The following is a 24,293-nucleotide window of genomic DNA, read 5'->3' as shown; positions in this document are numbered from 1 at the left end:
TAGTGTTTTGAAAACGTCTCGACAAGGACTACAAGAATATGACATGAAAAATAGAGGGTTCTATTTAAAAAATTTGAAGTGGCTTTGACCTGACTTTGAAAAGGTTACTCAAGGTTAAATCCATATTTTCATCATAGGTCTGTTTTCTATTGCTGCACTACTGAACTAGTGCTCACTGCAGGTGCAATAACCCAGACAGCACACGGATATCCGATGGACATCCATAAGACGTCCTTTAAGGATATTGAGGATGTCCATAGGCCATCCGTTTAACGTTCATTGGACATTTTATGGACGTCCATAGTATATCTGTTCATGAAATTGGTGGACATACTTATATCCCTAAAACATGTCCACAGGATATCTGATGGACGTCCTATGGACATGATAAAAGGAAACATCCAGAATTGTAATTTACATTAAAAGGGTAAAAACAATTAAATGTATAAATATTTTAAAATAATATATTTATTTTAAAAATTATATAAAATACATACATATATGTATGTATCCACACACACACGTATTGTTAAATGTATTGCACACGCGTATTGCAAATTAATTTTAAAGAAAACAGCAATTTGTACAAAATAGTTATAAAAACTAATGTTGAAATTTCAATAAGGGTGTTTACTCAAATTTTGTAAAAAAAATTCTCAGATTTTCTAGAAATTTTACTCCAAATTCACACTTTTGCATTGTTTAAAAACAAAAATGATTCAAAATGAGCAAAAATGAAATAAATTCACAAATTGCATGTGCAAATGCAAATGTTCACAATGAAGAATGTTTTTTTTTATTTTGCTTCTTTCCCTGCCCTTTCTTTTGCACGTCTCAGCCAAGTTTTAATGGCTTGCTCAACTTCTTTTCAATTTTCCGCTGCTTTACACAGTAGAGCACTTTCTAAATAGAAAAAAAACATAATATAGACATAATTATATATTTGAAATATAACTATAGTTATAGTTATTATACAGGGTATCTCTAAAGTCTGACCCAGCCCCCTGGACCTCAGGAACAGCTTTAGATAAGGAAAAATATTTTAGATAAAAGTTGTAGGATATTAAAGGGGACAGATAATAAAAATATGGAATTGACTTTGAGCGATTTTTTCAAGGCCAGGTCAATGTGATCCATGTTTTCTTAAATAGAATATCCCATTTTTTATTGCATATTCTTGCCCTTGTCAAGACGTTTTCAAAACACTATAATGAAGCTCTTTTATTAAGAATTTCCTGAGATATTTTAAATTTTGTTATGATATTTTTAACCCTATTCACTCCAACCATGCCCTTTCGTGTCCCACGAGTTTCTAACAGTCGTTTGTTCCGGAAAACAAATGATCGTCAGATAATCCCCCCCACCCCTAAAAAAAAGTTGTTATAGTAGGGAACATCAGGTAGAAATTTCAAAGTCCTAGCTCATTTACTCTCGAAACGGCGAACAATCAAAATCTCGGTGGGACACGAAAGTGCATGGTTGGAGGATTACGTCAGTGTTGTGTGAAAGGTAAGTGAGAATTTTTTTCGATAAAAATGTATTTTTGTGTATAATTTAAGCGTATTTAAAATATTTTTGTCGTTAAAAAAAAATTTGACATTCCACAGAAAACTATTATGGCTCAGAGGCAGGTGGAAGAGGTGGGGAGGAGCTACGATTATAAAAAAAATTAATTTTTTTACATAAAAATTATCTGTCACACTTCAAATTCGTATTTTCTTATTCAGAAATTCTTTTTCTCTAAGTCCTTAAAGTCCTTCTGTACCATTTAAAAATTACCAAATTTGCGGCGACGAAATTAAGTATTCCTATTTAATTAATAATTATCTCATATTTTTTTTCTCATTCTCACTACTTTTAGCTTTAATTTGCGCTTTGAACCATTAAATTTCGTCAATTTGTTCGTGAGTTATGATTTTTTAAATAAAACATGTCGTAACGTAAGTTGTTCAACATTCAATTCTTGTAAAAAAATATTTAAATAAATGATTTCCAAATTTTATTTACATTGATTTTTAGTCGAAGGTATAAAGATATTATAATAATTTTTGGGGAATTTTTCAAAGCTATTAACATTATAAAAAACACGTGGGACTCGAAAGTGCATGGTTGGAGGATTAAAGGGGCGGAAAAAACGTTGGAGTGAATAGAGTTAATATAAAATATGAAATATCTCGTAAAGTATTCACTTTTCGATGACTTTATATTTTTATACACAGAATAAGAAAAGGAATCGATTTTTGTAAAAAAATTATTTGATTGTATTTTGTAGAAATATTTAATTTTGCAATATTGCAAAATGTAAAAATTAATATTATTATTCGATTCTTTTCATTACTCTATGTAAAAAAATATTAAGGTGAAGTCATCGAAAAATGAATATTTTACGAGATATTTCATATTTTATATTAATAGTAGCATAACAAAATTTAAAATATCTCAGGAAGTCCTTAATGAAAGAGAGCTTCATTATAGTGTTTTGAAAACGTCTCAACAAGGGCTACAAGAATATGTAATAAAAAATGGGAGTTCCATTTTAAAAAACTTTGATCACATTGACTTAGCCTTGAAAAGGTCATTCGAGGTCAAGTCCATATTTTCATCATCTGCCCCCTTTATATCCTACAACTTTTATCTGAAACATTTTTCCATATCTAAAGCCGTTTCCGAGATCCAGGGCGCTGGGTCAGACTTTAGAGATACCCTGTATAAAGCACCGACAATACACATAAAAATTTACAAATATTCTATTTTCAGACAAATTTAGACTACTTATGCATTTTATATATTTGATGTTGTTCAGCAAGAGAGCAACGCAGATGTTGTGGTACAAAATATTTCTAACTAAACTGCGAAATTTACTACGTTTAGGTTAGGTTAGGTAACGTGATAGCGTTACTTCTGTAGTAATTTACTCATTTACCCAGAGTGAATTATAAGTTTACTACAAAACCCCGTTTACGCAGAGAAATTATCGTAAGTTACTACAGAAGTAACGCTCGTGTAAACATATCTATAATTCTTTCATGCCATGATTGAGGTTATTCGATCTTTATTGTGGAAACTGCATATATATAAATTTTAATAGGTTAGGGAAAGTAGGTTAAATTATAAAAGGATCTCACTCTTATATATCCATTATAATGATATAAAGCCAATGGCACACAATACGATTTTTAGATGTAAAAGAAGAAAAAGGATTACCTTTGATATAAATAACGTATAATTTTCGACGTGATCGACATGAGATCCCGGCCTGCCCGACCATAGAAGGAAACAGAAAGAGATCAGAATCGGAATTACATGCAGATGGCGTTGGCATAGAAGGATAGCATATGGATATGCAAACTTGTCCATTTTGGGATATTCCTACAGTGTCCACACATGTATATCCTATGGATATCTTTATAAGGTCCATGGACATCCCGACAAGAAATGGACATAAAACGGACATCCATAGGATATCCTGTGCTGTCTGGGAAGTTAGAGTGGGACAAGTATATTTTATTTCACTCTAACTTACTGCACCAGTAATGTGCACTAGTTCAGCAGTGCAGCAATAGAAAACAGACCTCATGTGGCCCTCCCCAAACGATGCAACTTTTACTACGTTTACGCGAGCGTTACTTCTGTAGTAACTTACGATAATTCCTTCGCGTAAACGGGATTTTGTAGTAACTTACGATAATTTACTCCGCGTAAACGAGTGAATTATCGTAAGTTACTACAGAAGTAACGCTCGCGTAAACGTAGTATTTATTGTCTGATGGCAACATTGTGAAACATTTTTGCCTATTACTACGTTTACGCGAGCGTTACTTCTGTAGTAACTTACGATAATTCACTCGTTTACGTGGAGTAAATTATCGTAAGTTACTACAAAATTCCGTTTACGCGAAGGAAAATCCCGTTTACGCGAAGGAATTATCGTAAGTTACTACAGAAGTAACGCTCGCGTAAACGTAGTATATGACAAATTACAGAAGAGATATTAAATTGCATTATTTAAAATGGGACACCACTCTGTATGTATGCATGTATCGTAACATGTAGGACCCACTTCAGCGGTGGACAGACACAAAAATAATGAAAACAGTTCATATAAACTAGAGTCCTATATTAGTAGACCGCCATCTTATGATCGTACTCCCTGCTGTCTATTGGTCTATAACCGACCAATCAGAAGGAGGAACAAGTTTGCGTCTCTCTACTAATATAGGACTCTAATATAAACATGTGCCCATTTGACCTTATTTCCATTAATAAGTGCTCAAAATGACCACCTTCAGCCTGAATGCAAGCCTGCAGTTGTCATAAATACCGTACTCTTTCAAAAATGCCAGATGTTTGTAGGATTTATTGGCAGCCTTCTCGTATACGTTAACGAAGTATTTCCATGCTGAAAATGGATGTTGAATAAACTGTTGTTTTCAAGTAGCCTCACAAATAAAAATCTAATAGATTTATAAGTCTGGAAAACGTACAGATCAGCCAGTAGGTCCTGCACAACCTATCCATTTGTTAGGATTTCTTTGAGATTTGAGATATTCAAAGAAAACTTAGTAATTTTTTAAATATTTAACTTAAGATATCTCGATAATTGTTTGTCGAAGGAAAAAGTAGTATAGAACTTTTTTACTTGGTTTGATCTCAAGAATATGCTGTTACAATAGTGCTCTAACTTTTGTAAACACTTTGTGTATATTATAACATAATTTATACAATAGTATTATATTTTCGGACAATGTTGCAAGTTGCAACAGCATATTCTTGAAATCAAATCAAGTCAAAAAGTCCTGTATTTTTCTTTTCGACAAACAATTATCGAGATATCATAAGTTAAATATTGAAAAAGTTACCAAGTTTTCCATTAAATATATTAAAAAATATTAGGCAAATAAAAAGTGGTTCAAACAAAAGTTGTTCAAATTAATTAGTGGAAAGAGATGGTACAATAAAAAATAGGGATTTCCATTAAAAATAATAAAGTTGACCTTTGTTTAACCTATAGTAGCGCTATCTATAATCAGAGAGAAGGATGAGAGTGGTCATGCCCGCGTTTTAGGTGGTCCCCGTCTATGAGCGCCTCTATGTGCACAAAACGTGCACATTGAACTACGTAGCCATGTCCACGAAAATTTCTGATGGGTAACGCGTTATGTGCACGCTCTACTGGTTCTGTTCCGTGCTATGTGCGCGATCTTTTGGTTCTGTTCCGTGGTATGTCTAAAGCGTCGGTAATGCATAATACTTATATGGAGGGGATGTGCTGGCCGCGGCGGCCGCGCTCGATGCTCGGCAAGCTTCGAGCCAGTTCGAGCGAGGAGAGAAGCACATACTACGTTTACGCGAGCTTTACTTCTGTAGTAACTTACGATAATTCCTTCGCGTAAACAGGATTTTCCTTCGCGTAAACGGGATTTTGTAGTAACTTACGATAATTTACTCCGCGTAAACGAGTGAATCATCGTAAGTTACTACAGAAGTAACGCTCGCGTAAACGTAGTAACAGACATACAATCTGCTGTCACCTTCTTATGATGTAGCTGCTTAGCACGCATTTCGGGTATCGCGTCTCGCGGCGCGTCTCACCAAGCGCCGAGTCTCGAGTTGGCAAATCGACGATGCGTTGCGTTACACTTATGTTTACACTTACGAATTTTAATTTTTATGTTTATAAATATTTATTTAATTATATTATATATGAAATTTATAAATATAAAATTTGCAAATATAATTAAATAAATATTAATAAACATAAAAATTAAGATTTGTAAGAATAATGTATAAAAATAGCAATCCCTGTTTTTGCCCATACGCTTTTTTATCTGAAAAAAGTCCTACATTAAAAACATTAACTTTAGCATAGTATAGGGGAGTCCCCCGTAGCCCTCGGCGGGGGAACAGGCGGATAAGTGGTAGGAGAGTGAAAGGGAGATGAAGGGAGAGATTTGAGATGTGAGGAAGGTGTTGGATGAAGGGAGTAGATAGGGGAGTGCGAAAGGAAGACGGGAGATTGGAGGCGGCGAGTCGTCTCGACAGATCGAACAATCGAGGGGGCCGGCCACATAGACAGGTGATAGAAAGAGAAAGAGAGAAAGCGATGGAGGAATAGTACGAGGAAGGAGAGAAGGTGCCGAGCGTGCGTGAGCTGGACAGATCGGCCGCCGCACGGCAAGAAGAAGGAGAGAAAAGGACGGGGGGGGGGGAGAACGGAGAGAGAAGAATACGGAGAGTGAAAAGGGATGAGCGAAGAGAGGCGAGAGGAGAGCGTAGAGAGTGAAGATCGGTGAAAGGATAGAGGAGGGAATGGACCGAGTGGAAGGCGAAGAGAAGAGAGCGGAGGGGGGAGAGTGGAGAAAGGTGAAGACAGTGGATACGAAGGAGAGATAAGAAAGAATCGGAAGAAAGGGAGAGAAGAAGTAGATGAAGGCGAAGGGAGAATAATAGAGGAAGAGAAAGATGAAGAGAGACGGAAGGACGTACTGAAAGCAGAATCAGAGATCGGAGAGCAGAGAGACGAGACAAGAAGGGTGACGGGGTGACGCAGGAGCGGGGAAGAGAGACAGAGAGGTAGCAGGAAGAGAGAAAGGGTGTGAAGGGCGAAGGAAGAGAAAGGAAGGAAGAAAGGAGAACGTTAGGGAGAGAGCAGAGGAGGAAACGATGGAGGAGAGGAAGACGAGGTGGAGGATTGTGGAGAAGGCGAAGGAGGAGAGGGCGAAAGGAAGAAAAGTCAGGGTAACGAATAGGAGAGTATGGATAGAGGACAGAGAGTGGAGGTGGAGTGAGGAGAGGGAGGAATGGGAGAAAGAGCAGGCTAAGAAGGAGGAGAAGGGAAGGGTGTGGAGAGGGAGAGGGGAAAGGACAAGAGGCTAGGAAGGGAGGGAGGGAACAAGAATGTAAGAGGCCGCATGGCCAGGCCGGGGTAGGAAATATGCTAAAAGTTTGTACAGGGTTGGGTACGTCCCTGCAAAACGCCTTTTACTACGTTTACGTGAGCGTTACTTCTGTAGTAACTTACGATAATTCACTCGTTTACGAGGAGTAAATTATCGTAAGTTACTACAAAATCCCGTTTACGCGAAGGAATTATCGTAAGTTACTACAGAAGTAACGCTCGCGTAAACGTAGTATTTGTTTGTCGCTTACTTGCTTACTCGCCTGTTTGTTTGTTTGTAGGAAAAGATGCTGTAAGAATTTGTACAGGGTTGGGTACGTCCCTACAAAACGCCCTTTTTGGTCAGGTCGGGATAGAAAGAGCGAGAGATTTGGACTTCCGTTTACAGCGCCATCGAGAAAGGAGGACGAGATAGGGGAGTAGGGGAAGGAAAGGGTGCAGCCAGGGAGAAGGAAAGGATAAGGGACGAGAAAGGGAGGGAGGGAACAAGAATGTATGAGGCCGCTATGGCCAGGACGGAATAGGAAGCACGAGTTATGTACAGGGTTGGGTACGTCCCTTCAAAACGCCAATGTTGTATGTTGGAAAAGATGTTGAAAAATATGTTGTGAAACTGTACAGGGTTGGGTACGTCCCTACAAAACGCCCTTTTAGACCCCTTGAAGTAATAAAGTATCCATTATCTATCTATCTATCTAGCATAGTATAGCATAATATTTAAATTTAATATTTAAATGCATAATAATAATTAAATAAATATTAACTATCGAGAAAAAAATTGTAGTTCTTTTTACTCTTATTAAGTTTATAATTCTAGCTATGCATGTTTAAACGGCCAAATCACGAGCGCCAAAAGAGATGAGATATTAGATTAAAATAGAAACAATTTATTAAACAAACAATACACACGGTTAACGTTTCGACTGTACTTATAGTCTTCTTCGGAACGGATTGCTATGAAAGAAGAAAATAAATATCAAAAAACATGATAACGTGTTTAAGTTAACATATTAAAACATTAAACAATCTCTTAATAATAATTTATAAATAAAATAAACAATCTAATTAAATAACAAATATAAAAACGCAGAAATAATCGAATAAAACCATGACAATATATCTAAATTTATTTATATTGAGAAGTAAAGAAGGTAATCTCTTCCGTCAGGAAAAAAAATGTAAAAAATTGTTAAGGAGATATTCTGGTTTGAAAAGTCATAAAGAAAGATATTTTTCAGGAATTTTTTGCAGGGAAACGAAAAGAGCGAATAACGCTAAACTGTATATAGAGGAAAGTCCCCTATTATGGGATAGTATCCTAATATGAGATAGCGAGGTTTCTGCTAAACTAATAGGTTCCACAGAGACATATTATGAGATTCTATCACATAATATCCCATATTAGGATCCTATCCCATAATAGGGGACTTTCCTCTATATATATATATATGTTTATTTAGCCTTATAAATGCCATTTAGCCATAAAAATGTTCTTCTTTTCCATGTTATATCCTGTCATTAGAAGGTGTAAATGACAGAGGGTGTAAATAATTCTAGCTGTTCTAGGTATCTGAAACGCAAAAACCAAAAATTTTCTTATTCAGAAGAAGCGTGACCAGGATATAACATAGAAAATAGAGCATTTTTGTTACTTAAAATATAAAAATATATTCTCAAAATAAAGTTAAAAGAACATGAAAAGTTTAACGTTATTCGCTTTCTCCGTTTCCTACAAAAAATTCATGAAAACTACTTATTTTCACGACCTTTCAAATCAAAATACTCCCTTAATTTATTCTTTGTTATTAATATATTGTTGGTAATTACATATAAGTAATTAGAAAGCATATAGTACAAAATAGTTTCAATATTCAAATTATTGTAATAATGAAGAAATCAATTATTTACAATATATTTACATTTTCTTCTGTGTCTGTATCGTATATAAAATAAAATAAAAATTATAAAAAATTGGCCCCTTTCGACCTTTTACTCGAAACGCTGCGAAAACCGTTCGAAATACAGCAAAATTGCACAAAGACAATTTTGTAGAGAATTAAATTTCCTATAAAAAGATCCGGGAGGAGGGCATTTCTCTTGTAAAATTAATAGCTTAGGCATGAGTGGCGCCCGAAATCGCACGATCGGGAATTCGCCAGTTGCTCTGGTTAGTTGTAAAATTCAATATCAATACTTTAGCATTGAATGAAAAATCTCCAAAAATTCAAGGCTTAACTACATAAATTAGGAAAGCTATTTCTGGGTTTAAACATTTTTTTATCGATAAATTCGAATTATGACAGCTGTGTGACAAAAATTTCTTTTTTGTTCGATATTGTAACTTTGATCGGCCATATCTCGGAAAGTATTAAGGACGTTCTCTTGATTTTCACGTTTCTACAGATTCCCTTAGTGTATAGCTTGATGGCAGCACTATCCATAACATGTTTAATTTTTAGAAGTCACAGCCTCACCGAATTAGAGATATAAAGCTTCAAAGTTTCATTATTTAACACGTAACCCCTATACTGAGGCTTCACAAAAGTAACGTTTTCATTGATTGTAGACGGAATTTTCTACAGATTTCGTCAAAAAACGAGTATGTGGCGCACATTAATATTACAAATATTTTAAAAAAGATCAAGGAAGCCTAGCCTCACCGTTACTGAGTAATTTTAATCCAAAGTCTGCAATTTCTCGCTCGCATATGACGCGAGTCAACACGACGGCGGCGGCGACAGCAATACTGCGCATGCTCTCTTCGACGTAAGCTAGTGTCGCGTATACAGATAGAGCGTCGCTATGTGTGCGCGTACAACCATAGCAAAAAGTTTCCCTCTCCAGAGAGGCACTGCGTACAGCAGTCTCTCTCGCCCGGCGCGCGGAACTTTTGAGAGGGATTATAACAAGAGAACATCCTTAACCGGAGTTCTATTCTTCCTCCATGAGGAAGCCAAATTAATAAATACCAATTATTATGCATCAAATAAAATACAAGAGCTTCCTCATAGAAGAAGCTTTATGAGTGAGCGAAATCAAATGTTGATGAAGCAACGTGCAAATTCTTAATTTGCACACTTAACAATGGTGAGGAAGCAATGTGCAAATTCCTATAGGAATTTATTAATTTGGAATTCGAAGTATAGGTTCCAATGGAAATCCGGATAAATATAGAAACCGGGCTAACTAAGAACCAGGCGCGGTAAATGATGCGCGAAAGTTTTATTTATATTTTTATTTTACATATTTACCAACCTTTGACTGCGTACCGACTAGATTTGTCAGACTTGAAATACAGCTCCAGTTAGAGTAGTAAAATCCTCCCCCTTCACCTAATTAAATCGATTCGATTTAATTTTTGATGCTATATGCATCTAAATAACTGTAAAGAAATCATTGCAAAAAATATTACCTCAGCCAGGGTTCGAACCTGGAACTTCCTTCCAGGTTCTGTGTCACTCGTTTACGCGGAGCAAATTATCGTAAGTTACTACAAAATCCGTTTACGTGAAGGAAAATCCCGTTTATATATATACGCGAAGGAATTATCGTAAGTTACTGCAGAAGTAACGCTCGCGTAAACGTAGTATATGTTCTTTGAAATAATCCTGAATCAGTACAGGCTTTTGAATGTATGAAACTTGGATAATATACCAATGAAATAATTGCAATTTGCTACTCTTCCACTACTTATTTTGTTTTTATTAAGGTTTTGTTAAGGATTACATTAGCTTACAAATACTACGTTTACGCGAGCGTTACTTTTGTAGTAACTTACGATAATTCACTCGTTTACGCGGAGTAAATTATCTTAAGTTACTACAAAATCCCGTTTACGCGAAGGAAAATCCCGTTTACGTGAAGAAATTATCGTAAATTACTACAGAAGTAACGCTCGCGTAAACGTAGTAAAACTGAATTTACAAAAGGTCGAATTGGCGACCTCCATATTCAATGCAAGCATTGCAGCGTCGAACAGAACTCTGGCGCACTCTCTCAAAAACAAAATAAAGTTAGTAGAAGAGTAATAAATTGCGATTATTTCATTGGTATATTATCAGAGTTTCAAATATTCAAAGGCATTAACAATAGAAACAATGTACATTTTTAAAAACATATAAGTGATAATAAGTGTACTGTTTAATGAAATGTATTTACAGTAGGAATCAAAAATAAGTAGTCAGTACTAAAATGTTATAAATTAAAAATTTATTTAATGAAGTAACACAATAATAGTACTGTAACGTATATATTTTAAAGATAACATAAAATAAATAAATAATATACTTTATATTAACAAAAAAATTGCATTTTATCTTATTACGGTTTAATTATATAATTTGATCACTTTTCCTAAATAAGTAGTCATGTGACGAAACAACCTTCAAAAATTATATAACGTAAATAATTTATAGTTAGTAACGTGTTGGACCTTCCTTTGCTTTTATCACAGCCTCTAAACACTGTGGCATAGAATCAACTAATTTCTAAAACATATTGATTAATCTTACTCCATTCCTCAAATAAAGTCGTTCTGTATCTTTTAAGATTTCTTTCTCTTTAATTTTACGATCTAATTCATCCCATAAGTGCTCTATAGGATGAATTAGATCATAGAATACCAAAATCAAAGAAAAATCTTAAAAAATACAGAACGGCTTTATTCGAGGAATAGAGTAAGATTGACCAATATGTTTTAGAAACATTAGTTGATTCTATTTATCTGTTTTGATATCTTTAAAATATATGCGTTAATTACATTACTACTATTGTGTTACTTCATTAAATAAAATTTTAATTTATAACATTTTAGTACTAACTACTTATTTTTAATTCCTACTGTACATGACATATAATGTGATTTAATCAAATATAAAAATGAAAATTTTAATTTAATTATATCTATTTAATTTCTTTAAATATAAAAATACCACATAAATACCGTATAAAAATTGACTGTAATTTAATTTATATATAAAATATCTTATAATTATGTGTATTTATAAATCCTATTTGCATTTGTCTATCCATTATTATATATGATACTATTTCGAGCAATGTATCACACAAAATATATCTTTTTTAATATTTACTTATTAATATTCTTATATCAAGTGATATGTCATAATAAATGACACAATTGAAAACTGTGACCATACATCTAGCATACGAAAAGCCACTTACTGAGCGCTAACAAAGGGCTGCTTACAAAGGGAGGACGCAAGTACCGGGAAACGAATTTGAATAAAACTTATTTCTATAATAGTCTTTCATTAGCACTAAAATATAAGAAGTGCTAGCGCACAGCGCTCAGCCATTTTCGAGAAAAATGATCTTGAAAAATAGGCGACACATGTTAACCGGTTTGCTAACAGAGATTTCCGTCGAAGTAACGCAGTGCTACAGCTATGACGCTTGACTTTCATTTGACAAATAGATTTTTCTATGTTTTTCCTACAACTTATATCTCATAGGATAGATATACATATAATGCGAGATTCAAGTAAAAAGTACCAGAGATGTCCAAAAGTTCAACTTATACATAATTGATAAAGTAGGTTAAGCTAGATTAAGGCAGGAACTACAAATGTAGATATTACTATAATTTTATTATATTTATAGGAATAAAAATTATTCTCGTTAAAAAACGCTTGACTACTACGCTGCCGGCTTGCGTTCAATTTCCGTCCTTTTTGCAATTTTTTACCCTTTCAGCAGAAATAAGATTAAAAAAGTTAAATTTAAGTAAAACTTTTTTATTTAGATAAATTTAATAATTCTAACAAGAAATAAAAAATGAAATAAAGGGAAATGCTTACTTTATCTTTAAAAAATGTTTTTAATTAACTTCTATATAATAATAACTATTATTATCGAATAATAGTTATTATACTTATTGCTTTAAAATGTTATATACAATTTGAAGGCAATGATTAAATTGCATTTTTCATTCCAGATATTGCGCGCACTTTATTATGTTTTAGTGCTAGTAAAGGGCTATTGTAGAAATAAGTTTTGTTCAAATCCATTTCCCGGTCCTTGCGCCCTCCCCTTGTCAGTGAGCTAGATGCAACCAATAATAACCCGTTTCGAGAACCTATATCTCAATAAGTTAAAAATTATATAGAAGAATATAGACTAATCCATTGTATATTGAAAAACTATTCACCTCATTGTAAATAATATCTAAAATTCAAATACGATTTGCTCAGCAGGTTAATTAATAAAACTGACAGACACTTATGAAGGCTGCATTTAATTCATTGTATTTATATAAACAATGATATTAATATATCATAAAACGCATATAGCAAACATGTGGGCCGATTTACCAAATTTCATTGAGATTGAGAATCGGAACAATCTCCGGATTAATATTGTAGCGATCAATTAGTCATGTAATTTCATCGAAACGTTCTAGGACTTTTTCCCGAGCGCCTTCTGCGTTAGCTCGGTTTTCTTCTGTTGTGCCATCTCCTTTTGTTTCTTCTCTTCCTCCCGTCGTTTCGCAGCCTCCTCTCGTTGTTGCTTAATTATAGCTAATCGCGCCAGATCCGCTCGAGCTTCATCTGTTTTACCGGCCGCGTGTAATTTTTGATAATTTGCATAGGCTTTTTGTTTTTCCAGTTGTTCTCTGAATTTTAAAATTACATAAATTTTGTATCAATAATGAGGACGAGACAAGTGATACAAGATATGATATACACTGCATATGATATACATTACAAGATACGGATATACACTGCCAACTCAAAAGAGACTACATAAAATTTAAATGTGTTCCAATGAAACACTGCTCTGTCCAAGTCATGTCGTACTCAATTTTTTTTCTTAATTTGACAGTAAATATATGTATATTATACATATATTATATTTAGCACAATTATGGTTATAACATAGCATTGTTTAATTTAAAAAAAAAAAGGATTACGGTTATAAAGCTTCTTTCATAAAACTGAGCTATGAATTTATCTTAGAAGATAGATGGAAGAATTTTTCATCTATCTAGAAAAAATTATAACCCCAGTAAGCAAGCATTAAAGTAACATTTATCTTTTTAACGTTTTTTAGTGATATTTAATAATATTTTTAATAATATATAGATATTTTTTAAATATTATTTCGTAATATAATTTGTTTTAATGTTACAATATTTTGAAAACATTACACAACATATATCTTTTAAATATGCTACTCTAACATTTATTTGAAGTCAATGCAACAGTTCAAAATTGTTTATAATTAGGCCAGTCATATTAGACATTGAACCTTCCAATTAATCTTCCCAGGTTGCATGCAACCACCATGAATCGCTTTGATTTGAGGTGCTATAAGTGGAATTTATTTTGCTTCGCGAAATTAAGAGGGAATAAAAAGTTATTAACAATATTATAAATAAAAAACGCGATTTTTTCCATTTTTTCTCAAATATCTCGAAAACTAAGCAAGATAGAGTAACAAACTATACGTACTTTTTTTATAGAGCGTAAAATTATCTACAATAATGATCTGAACATTTATCGTCAAGTCAGTCGTTTAGCTTGCACGCGCCTTCAAACTCCGTCATTTAAAATGGAATTAAAAATCCCCCAAAAATCACATTATCTGAGAACTACAAAGAATACTTTTCATGGTTAAATAAACAATTTGTTAATAAATAAGTAAAAATGAGACGATGTGTTGAAAACGGCTTTGCAATATGATTCAAAATAATGCGAAAAATCACGTGAATTTTAATGGAAAATAATTATTTCAGTGTAAAACAAGCGTTAGCCGACCTGTGTGCAATATTGGATAACTTTGCGCGTCAATAAAAAAATCAGCGTTCGTCGTACGAGAAAAATACAAGGGTCCTTTTTTGTTGCAAATTTCGTCCACAACAAAATGCATATAATAAAATTTGTCTCAAATGAATTCTAAGGCCTGAAAACTGCGAAAAACAAAGATTATTCCAAAAAGTCAAAATTTTTTTGCTTACATAGCTACAAACTAAACAAAAAGGGTCTAAAAAATCGGTTGTACCATGAAAAGTATTCTTTGTAGTTCTCAGATGATGTGATTTTTTTGTAGATTTTTAATTCCATTTTAAATGACGGAAAAAATCACCGGTGCAACATAAAAAAACGACGAAATCGAGGATTTTCGGGATCCGAGCTTCGGAGTTTGACGGCGCGTGCAAGCTAAACGACTGACTTGACGATAAATGTTGTTCAGATCATTATTGCAGATAATTTTACGCTCTACAAAAAAGGTACGTATAGTTTGTTAAGTACCCTATTTTGCTTAGTTTTCGAGATATTTGAGAAAAAATAAAAAAAATCGCGTTTTTTATTTATAATATTGTTAATAACTTTTTATTCCCCATTAATTTCGCGAAGCAAAATAAATCCCAATTATAGCACCTCAAATCAAAGCGATTCATGGTGGTTGCAACCTGGGAAGATTAATTGGAAGGTTAACCCCTGAAATTAGTCTAATATGACTGGCCTAACTAGTATATTTTGCTTCTTGAAGATACATTATCACTCTTTCATTTAATCGTTTTTAATTATGCAGCAACTTAAGAAGAACAAACCTATTATCATGCAAGCAGCAGCAATAAAGCCCGGTCTACAATGAGTTGTATCGTAAATCGTAAGTCATAAGTGAATCGACCAATCAACGTAGAGTGTTGGTAAGATGACAACTCAGCAGTCGTTCTACTGAACGCGACCGTGGTCACAACCGCGTCGTATCCCTGTCGTAAGTCGGTGTCATAGGCCGGTATTCATAGTCGGTTCTTATATTTAAGACCATCTTAAGTACAATCTTAAGATGTCATTAACCAATCACAGAGCCGTATTAGCATCTTAAGATATTACTTAAGACGGTCTTGAAATAAGATCTGATTATGAATACCGGCCATAGACCGCTGTTACACGGCGCCGTTAATCGGGTTTAATAACATCGGTAGTTCTTAGACTAGCCAATCACACTCATTCTTCAGAAGAAGGGAATAGCTGTGATTTGCCAGCCTAAGAACTACCGATGTTATTAAACCCGACGTGTAACAGTGGTCATACATATTGGCCAAATGCCAATATTTATGACACCGACTTAAGCCGTAATCACACTACGGGTTGCGGGCTCGGTTGCGGTTGAGGTTAAGGCCATTGCACGTAACAAAGTTTTAGTCATAATCGTAAGGCCGTAAGAAAATAGACCAATCACAGTTGATTATTCTCCTTGAGCTCGAAGAATAATCGAGTGTGATTGGTCTATTTTCTTACGGCCTTACGATTACGACTAAAACTTTGTTACGTGCAATGGCCTTTACGGTTGAGTGTTGGAAACTAACCAATCAGAACGAAGCAGTTGACGAACTGCTTCGTTCTGATTGGTTAGTTTCCAACACTCAACCGTAACCTCAACCGCAACCGAGCCCGCAACCCGTAGTGTGATTATGGCTTAAGTCGGTGTCATAAATATTGGCATTTGGCCAATATGTATGACACCGACTTACGACAGGGACGCGGTTGTGACCACGGTCGCGTTCAGTAGAACGACTGCTGAGTTGTTATCTTACCAACACTCTACGTTGATTGGTCGATTCACTTATGACTTACGACTTACGATACAACTCATTGTAGACCGGGCTTGATTAGCGGCTGTATGTTCTTATAGCTAACCTAAGTTTGAAAACGTGTAAACGAACTTAACCTATTGCGTAATCTTGGCCAATAAGTAGTAAGGCCACTACCAGAACAGTATTCATAGTCGAATCTTATATTTAAGATCGTAATTTTAAGTTTGTTTTCAGATGCTATGCGGAATCATTTCATTAGTTCTGAAGATAAACTTATACATGTAATTATACACATATAATAATGCACTTATAATAATGCACAAGTTTGATTTTATATTTCATATAGCAGACATTTTCAATTAATGGCCTTTTAGCCAGCAGTGTATCTTCAAAATATATTATTAAAAAATTATGAAATAAGGGAAGTAAAGGCTATAAGGGTCAGACGCAGATCTCCGTTCGTAACATCAGAATTACTGATTTATTGGTTGTTGTGATTTACATCAATCCGTTATACGTACGTTTCGGCTCAACTTTGAGCCATCTTCAGCGGTATAAATTAAAATAAATTAAACGTTCTCCATACTACATTGGTGAGCTTACTGATTCGAAGTTTCAGAAACTATGTTGGAAAAACAGACCAATAGATCCATATCTATAAAAGTTGTTACATTAATGCTGCGATATTAATATAACTAAAAGAAGAAAACCTTAAAAAATACTCACCAATCAGTCTAAAGAGAATATCCTTTGTACTTTAATAAATTTCTTAAGTTTGTTCAAACTGTAAAAAGACAAGTTAACATTTTGATCTTTAACAACCCTTTTAAATTCCTCAGAAATATTCGAGACATATGGAACCGTAAACCAAGTTCGTTGTTCCTCTTCAATCGTAGGTGGAAGTTCGTTCTGTTTACGAGTACATTTATTAATCAGAGATTTGAGTCTGGTATTAATTGTGTTAAAGATAAATGATAACGGGTAGTTTATTTTTCTTCACCGTTGTTTTGACCTACGACTTGTCTCTTCTTGCAATATCTAATCACATCATTGTTGTGTGTCGTGTCGACAAGATCGTTAAGTCTCTTCGTAGAGAGTAGTTTTATCTACCAAAATTTATATTCATTTTGTGTATGGCTTTGAATTCCACGTTTTTTAGATTAATTGGTGAGTTTTTTTTTAAGGTTTTCTTCTTTTAGTTATTAATATCGCAGCATTAATGTAACAACTTTTACAGATATGGATAAATTGGTCTATTTTTCCAACATAGTTTCTGAAACTTTGAATCAGTAAGCTCACCAATGTAGTATGGAGAACGTTTAATTTATTTTAATTTATACCGCTGAAGATGGCTCAAAGTTGAGCCGAAACGTACGTATAACGTACGTAAATTGATGTAAATTACAACAACCAATAAATCAGTAATTCTGATGTTACGCACGGAGATCTGCGTCTGACCCCTTATAGCCTTTACTTCCCTTATTTCAATTTCGAAGGTCCTTATACTATTTTATTAAAAAATTATGGATTACAATCAAAACAATTGCACACGTACCGTTCTCTTCGAGACAATTCTGGTTTTGCAGTGTCTAATGACTGATTCAATTGAGACAATTTTTTAGTTTTTTTTTGTACCCTGTTTGGATTTTCTACTTGAATTAAATTTTCTACACCTTTTGCCTTTCCTCCCTGCAGAAGAACAGAGTAATAATTAATGAAAAATTAAAACATGTAACACTTTATTTATAAAATATGTAACTGTGCAGAAAAGATCTTTTTTAATCTCACGCACGCACACACATACATACCTCTGTTTCCGATTCTGATTCCGACTCACTGTCGCTATCTGTAGCGCTATTCTTTGACCTATTAGCTCCACTCGTTTTAGGTTCCTCATCGTCCTCTTCCTCACTAGAACTCTCCTGCCCTTTGTTTTTCTAAAAAAATCAATTTTGAATTAACTCAGTTTTCAATAGGGATTAAACATCAGCGTCTAAACCCAAAGACCAAGCGCAAAAAAATGATGGATATCACCGAATGCAAAGAAGCTCAAGGACACAATGTGTGTAATCGCCAGACCTAATAAGGATTCAATTATACATATATCAATCAACCAACTGTTAGTAAATATTACAATAACTATATCCACTAACAATAGAAGCTATCCTATATGTATATGCAGAGTGCTATTTTAAATGCCCTAGGCAAATATCTCGAAAAATATGGAAGATACGGAAAAACGTTTCAGACAAAAGTTGTTTGGTTTGAAGGGAGACATATGATTCCGATGTGAGTTATGTCGTAGATGTCGTCGTTTTGAAGAAATTTTAAAGACGATTAATTTTTTAAATAAAACTTGATTTTTTCCTTGAAATAACGGTTATAGATCTCATCAAGACGTTTTCAAAATACTATAATAAAGCTCTCTTTTGTTAAGAATTTTCTGAGACATTTAAAATTTTGTCGTAATATTTTTAACATAAAATATCTCGAAAAGTATTCACTTTTTGATGACTTTACCTTGATACTTTTATACATTAAATAATAAAAAAATCGATTGTAAAAAACCAAAATTTTTTAAACAAATTTGATTGGATTTTGTAGACGCATTCAATTTTGCAAAATTGCAAATGTAAAAATTATTAAACGTTCATTTCATCGACTACAATTGGCAAATAATCATCGTGACGATTCGACCATTGTTTTTGGTCCGATTGATCGTCAAGACGTTAATAATCTTTGATACTTATATATATATATATATATATATATATATAAGCATCTCATTTTTAAATTATTAAATTTATTTTATAATTAATATTATTTCGATGAAATGAACGTCTAATGTTTATTATATCGTTGGCGAATTACGAATATACTTTCGGTGTAAAAATTATTATTATCTATTATTCGCTTCCTTTCATTATTCTATGTATAAAAGTATCAAGATAAAGTCATCGAAAAGTGAATATTTTACGAGATATTTTATAATTTATATTAAAAATATCATGACAAAATTTAAAATATTTCAGGAAATTCTTAACAAAAGAGAACTTTATTATAGTGTTTTGAAGACTCGAAGAGATCTACAACTTTTATCTCAAAGAAAAAATCAAATTCCATTTAAAAAATTAGTCGCCTTTAAAATTTCTTTAAAACGATGACATTTACAACATGACTCACATCGAAATCATATGTCCTTCTTCAAACCAAACAACTTTTGTCTGAAACGTTTTTCTGTATCTTCCATATTTTTCGAGATATTTGGCTGGGGCAAATAAAATGGCACACTGTATACAGGGTGTTCGGAAATTCAACCGACAAACTTTCCGAGATTATCGGAGAACCATAAGGATCATTTTTTGCAAATGGATCCGGGGTCGGAAACGCATTGTTACATCGCTATGACATCAAGAATGTCAGCGGCAAAAGGTTCTGAACAAGGTGAAATCAAGAACGATCTCAACGTGTTCGCCAGAGTTCGCCGATCCATGGTTCGGCGCTATTATATCCAAAGATCATGGGGGCATGGGGGACGACACTTCGAGCAGCTGCTCTAAAAACTGATTTATGCAGGCCGCAACCGCTTATTTAAGCCGTATAAGTTTTTAAAAAATTGACCAATCACAGTCGATTATTTTTCTCACATTCGACTGTGATTGGTAAATTTCTTAGGGCTTAACCAGTTCACTGGTAACTCATATATGGGCGAAAGAAATCCGTGCCACAACTGGTAATGACTCATATATGACCACCATAAACAACTCTGCCAATTTTCAACGAATTTGCATTAAACTTGATACACTCATGTTTTTTGGGTCGATGACTATAAATCTGGAGTCAAATTTGAAAAAATTATAATGGCGGATCCAATATAGCGGCGCTTGTAACTCAATTTTATCAGTTTTTGAAGAATATTAATAATAAATAATAATATTTATTTAACTTTGGCTACTGCCAAGTTACTCGGCTGGACTTGGTTTACAATAGGTTCCTTAAGGGGATCCTGCAGCCGTATGATTTACCGACATTATCGTTTTTCGATGGATCTTTTAATTGGCTTTATAGAATTGCAAAAATCTTTTACAGAATTAAAGTCCGCACAAAAATCTAGGGTAACAAACGCGATTTTATATCAAAAACCCCAAAAAATTAAAAATATTACTTATTTGGGCACATACAGCTGTCACCTGACGACAATATTTGCTTAAAACAAAAATTCTGCAGTTTATACATACATAATGTTTATCATCTGCCCTTGGGAAAACATGTAGGAATAATATCGTGCAAGTAAAAGTAAGATTCAATGCGTACAAAAAAAGATCCATCGAAAAATTATTTTAGTAATGCAAATACGGATGCAAAATGACAAGAAGAGCAGCAACAGTAGTTGCCGAAACTTGCGAGAGATGGCGAGCAATCAAACAAGGACAGATGTCATTTCGTTAGACAAAGACAGATATAGGGAAAACAAAATTAGAAAGGTTGACATTATCGACATCGAGGAAGTTCGCCTGTCACTGCAGGATCCCCTTAACACATTCATCCATCCGCACATCGCCAGTCAACCACACCAGAATTAACGAAATTTTGACAGGATCTTCCTCACGCTAAACTCGTCATTATTTATCACTACTGCTCTCACCTATCTTTTCTCATCTCCGCTTCTATCTTTTTCCTATCCGTATATAATTTCCTTAATATTCTTTCTTTGGTTGTATCTAATTTATCATTCCATAGTCTATCTATTCTTTTCCTGTTATCCCTCCCTAGTTCTATAAACCGGTTCTTTATACTGCTGCACTCCTCTACATAGTGCTTCAAATTATCCCTTCCTTCCTTGCAGAAGACACATTTTTTTCTCTTCCCCCCACCAGTACATGTTCTCCGATTCCATGTTACCACATCTCAGATTTATCAAAGATCTGATACTATCCCCTTCAATCTGTTTATCTATGTTTGCCATTCTTAGATATTCCGGTCTTTTCCATCTCTCTCTAACTCTTTATACTTCCTGTTATACTTCGACTTTATTATATTATTCTTCTCCACTTGTCTCTGTATCTCCCAGTCTCTTAATTTAATCTCTTCCCCTAAGTTCCTCCCTTCTCTCCTTAACAACTCAACTGCTTCCACCCCCCACGTTTCTATTATAGTACTTTTCTCTCTCTCTACCATATCTGTCTTTCCATTTGTTTTTCTCTTTCTCTATCCAACATTTCTTGACCCATCTGTTCTCATCCATTTCCCTAATCTTTTCCTCATATCCCATTGCCCTTCCTCCCCATCCTATCCTAAGCTTTCTCAACCCCAGTTCCCTTGACATTAGGTATCTTGGGGTACAGAACTTTAAATCAAAAACCCATCTTGCGTAATCTAGGATAACTTTTTCCAAGTCCTTTTTTTCTTCCCATCCCCAAATTTCCACCCCATACATCACACTCTGGACTAGGTATTTAAATAAACTCCCTCTCCTTATGAAATCATCTTTCCATTCTCCTAGACCCCACGTCCTATTTACCGCAATCCTACCTTTCCTAGCTAATTCCTTAATGTGGTCTTTGCAATTCCCTCTATTATTAAACGCGAAATCTAAATATTTAAAAGTCCTAACCTCTTCTATCTCCTTTTCTCCCCATTTCCATTTCTCTTTCTTCTCCCTACTTTCTTTGTTAAACACTAACATCTTTGTTTTATTGGTACATAATATCATTTTCCTCCGTTTTAGAAACCTCTTTATTGTGTCCATCATGTCTAACATTGCTGTTCTATTCTTTGCTACGAACACCATATCGTCCGCATATTCTAGCGACCATACTCTATCGTTTTCTAGCTTTACACCTCCTATCTTTCTTTCCTCTAGCTCTTTTCTATAATGTCCGCTATATACAAATTAAATAGGAGTGGACTCATTACACAACCCTGTCTGACTCCTTTTGTTATCCTGAATTTCTCCGTCAGGCCCTCTTTTGTTCTTACTGCAACCTCAGTAATGCAACCCATCATATATTGCTTCTATTCTCCTTATAAGTTCTTCATCTATTTCCTTCTCCCTCAAGATCTTCCATAATTGCTCTCTTTCCACCTTATCAAATGCCGCTTTTAGGTCTACAAATAAGGCATACAATTTGTCTTTCTTTCCCTTCTTGTCTTCTCTTTGGACCAGGTGATCCAGGACAAAGATGTTATCCACCGTTGCTCTCCCACCTCTGAAACCCGCCTGGGTCTCTGGAAGCAGACCCTTCAGATCCACCTCCCTCTTCAGACGGCATCTGAGGACCTCCGCATATATCTTATACGCAGAGCACAGAAGCGAGATTCCTCTGTAATTTTCTACCTTTTCCTCATCTCCCCTTTTGTGTAACAAGACTATGATTGACGTTTTCCAGTCTCCAGGTAGCTCTCCTTCTCTCCAGATGTGTTTCAGCAGGTCCACCAACTTCCTCTTAACTGAGTCGCCTCCATACATCCAGGCTTCCATTGGTATTCCATCGATACCTGTGGCCTTATTCTTCTTCATTCTTCTGATAGCCTTTTCTATTTCTTCCTCGTTCAACTGTAGTTTTGGCTGTTCGGTCTCTTCTCTTTCTTCACTTATTCCTTTTCTGTTCAGTTGTATCTTCTCCTTATCCGTATATTCCAATAGCTCCTTGAAATAATTCGTCCACTCGTTTCTTCCGATGTTATTTATTTTCCTTACCTTTTTCCTTCTTTTTTTGTTTATAAATTTCCATACTTTAGCTCCGTTCTTTATATTCTTTAGTTCTTCTTCTTCCATTACCCTCTTCTCCTTCCTCTTCTGTTCGAGTAGGGTCTTCAGGTTTCTTCTTTCTTCTAGATATCTTCCTCTATCTAATTTTCCCACTCTCCATTTCTTATAAAATCTTTTCACGCTCCTTTTCTTCCTTGTACATTCCTTGTCCCACCAATCTTTGTGGCCCATCTCTTTCCTCGTCGTATTTACCCTTTTCTTTACCATAGCCTCATGTACCATCTTTTTAAAATTTGTCCATTTTTCCTCTATAGTTTCTTCTTGCTATGTCTCAACAAATATATTCTTGTTCGTTTTCTCCTTATATCTCCTTATTGCCTCCTTATCCCAACGAATCCTCCATCTTCCTTCTGTTGACTTTACGCCGTCTACGTTAGTCACCTCTTCTTCTTCCTCTCTCCTTTCTTTATCCTCAATTGTCGCACAGACAGACACGTGGTCTGAATCCACCCTCGCACCTACCTCGAATTTGTCTATTCTATGATACATTCTCTCGCAAACTATCATATAGTCTATCACCGTATTTCCTCTCGCTCCTACAAAAGTATATTCGCCGTTCCAGTCGTCGTTCGTTGTGCCGTTTAGTAAGTACCATCCTTTACTCTGTATAAAATCTATTAAGTTCCTATCCCCTGTCCCTATTATTTTGTCTTTACTTCTTCTCCCCCTCCTAATTCCCCTGTTCTTATATTAAAATCTCCTATTATAATATGCTCTCTATCCTTCTTTCCTAACCATCTCTCTGTTGTCTCCTCCACCCTACTCCAATTATCCTTATTGTAGACCGAAATAATGTTAATTCTTTCACCGTCCGCCAAAATTTCCGACAGTATTAAACCTTCCTCATTTTTAATCATTATTGATCCTAATTCCCCCCAACTCTTTCTTCTTCCCAATACAAAACCTCCTATCGCTCTGCCTTTCTTTTTTATTTTCTTTGCATGACTGCACACCCATTCGTGTGTGTTCGGCAGTAAACTTTTAATATTATCCCATTTTTCTGCGTCTACCCATGTTTCGCTTAAACTTACAAAATCGAATTCCCTAATATATCTCCA

The 24,293-nt window shown here is 34.6% G+C and overlaps 1 protein-coding gene and 2 long non-coding RNA genes across 3 annotated transcripts in view; all 3 read right to left on the bottom strand.

Annotated features, from left to right (window-relative positions):
- Nucleotides 1-450: 450 nt before the first annotated feature.
- On the bottom strand, nt 451-3,744 carry LOC139781684 (uncharacterized). The gene is made up of 2 exons (XR_011720624.1): nt 3,205-3,744; nt 451-903 (listed from the first exon to the last, which is right to left on the bottom strand). It is a non-coding gene; the product is annotated as an uncharacterized lncRNA (long non-coding RNA).
- Nucleotides 3,745-13,133: 9,389 nt separating this feature from the next.
- The window catches only part of LOC139781699 (uncharacterized), a 36,682-nt gene continuing 25,522 nt past the window's right edge, over nt 13,134-24,293 (bottom strand). The window contains exons 3-5 of the mRNA XM_071720580.1: nt 18,272-18,400; nt 18,019-18,152; nt 13,134-13,532 (exon numbers count right to left, since the gene is read on the bottom strand). Coding sequence (XP_071576681.1) covers nt 13,316-13,532; nt 18,019-18,152; nt 18,272-18,400 — 480 coding nt within the window. The 3' untranslated portion in view covers nt 13,134-13,315. The remainder of the gene's footprint in view (nt 13,533-18,018; nt 18,153-18,271; nt 18,401-24,293) is intronic.
- On the bottom strand, nt 16,777-18,010 carry LOC139781701 (uncharacterized). The gene is made up of 2 exons (XR_011720641.1): nt 17,190-18,010; nt 16,777-17,118 (listed from the first exon to the last, which is right to left on the bottom strand). It is a non-coding gene; the product is annotated as an uncharacterized lncRNA (long non-coding RNA).

The sequence above is a fragment of the Temnothorax nylanderi genome, unplaced genomic scaffold (genome assembly GCF_030848795.1).
Source record: "Temnothorax nylanderi isolate EJ_2023f unplaced genomic scaffold, tnyl_v1.0 TNYL_tig0355_pilon, whole genome shotgun sequence".
NCBI classification, from domain to species: Eukaryota; Metazoa; Arthropoda; class Insecta; order Hymenoptera; family Formicidae; genus Temnothorax; species Temnothorax nylanderi.
The sequence above is the reverse complement of the archived record's forward strand: the minus strand, read 5'-3'. Positions and strand labels throughout refer to the sequence as shown.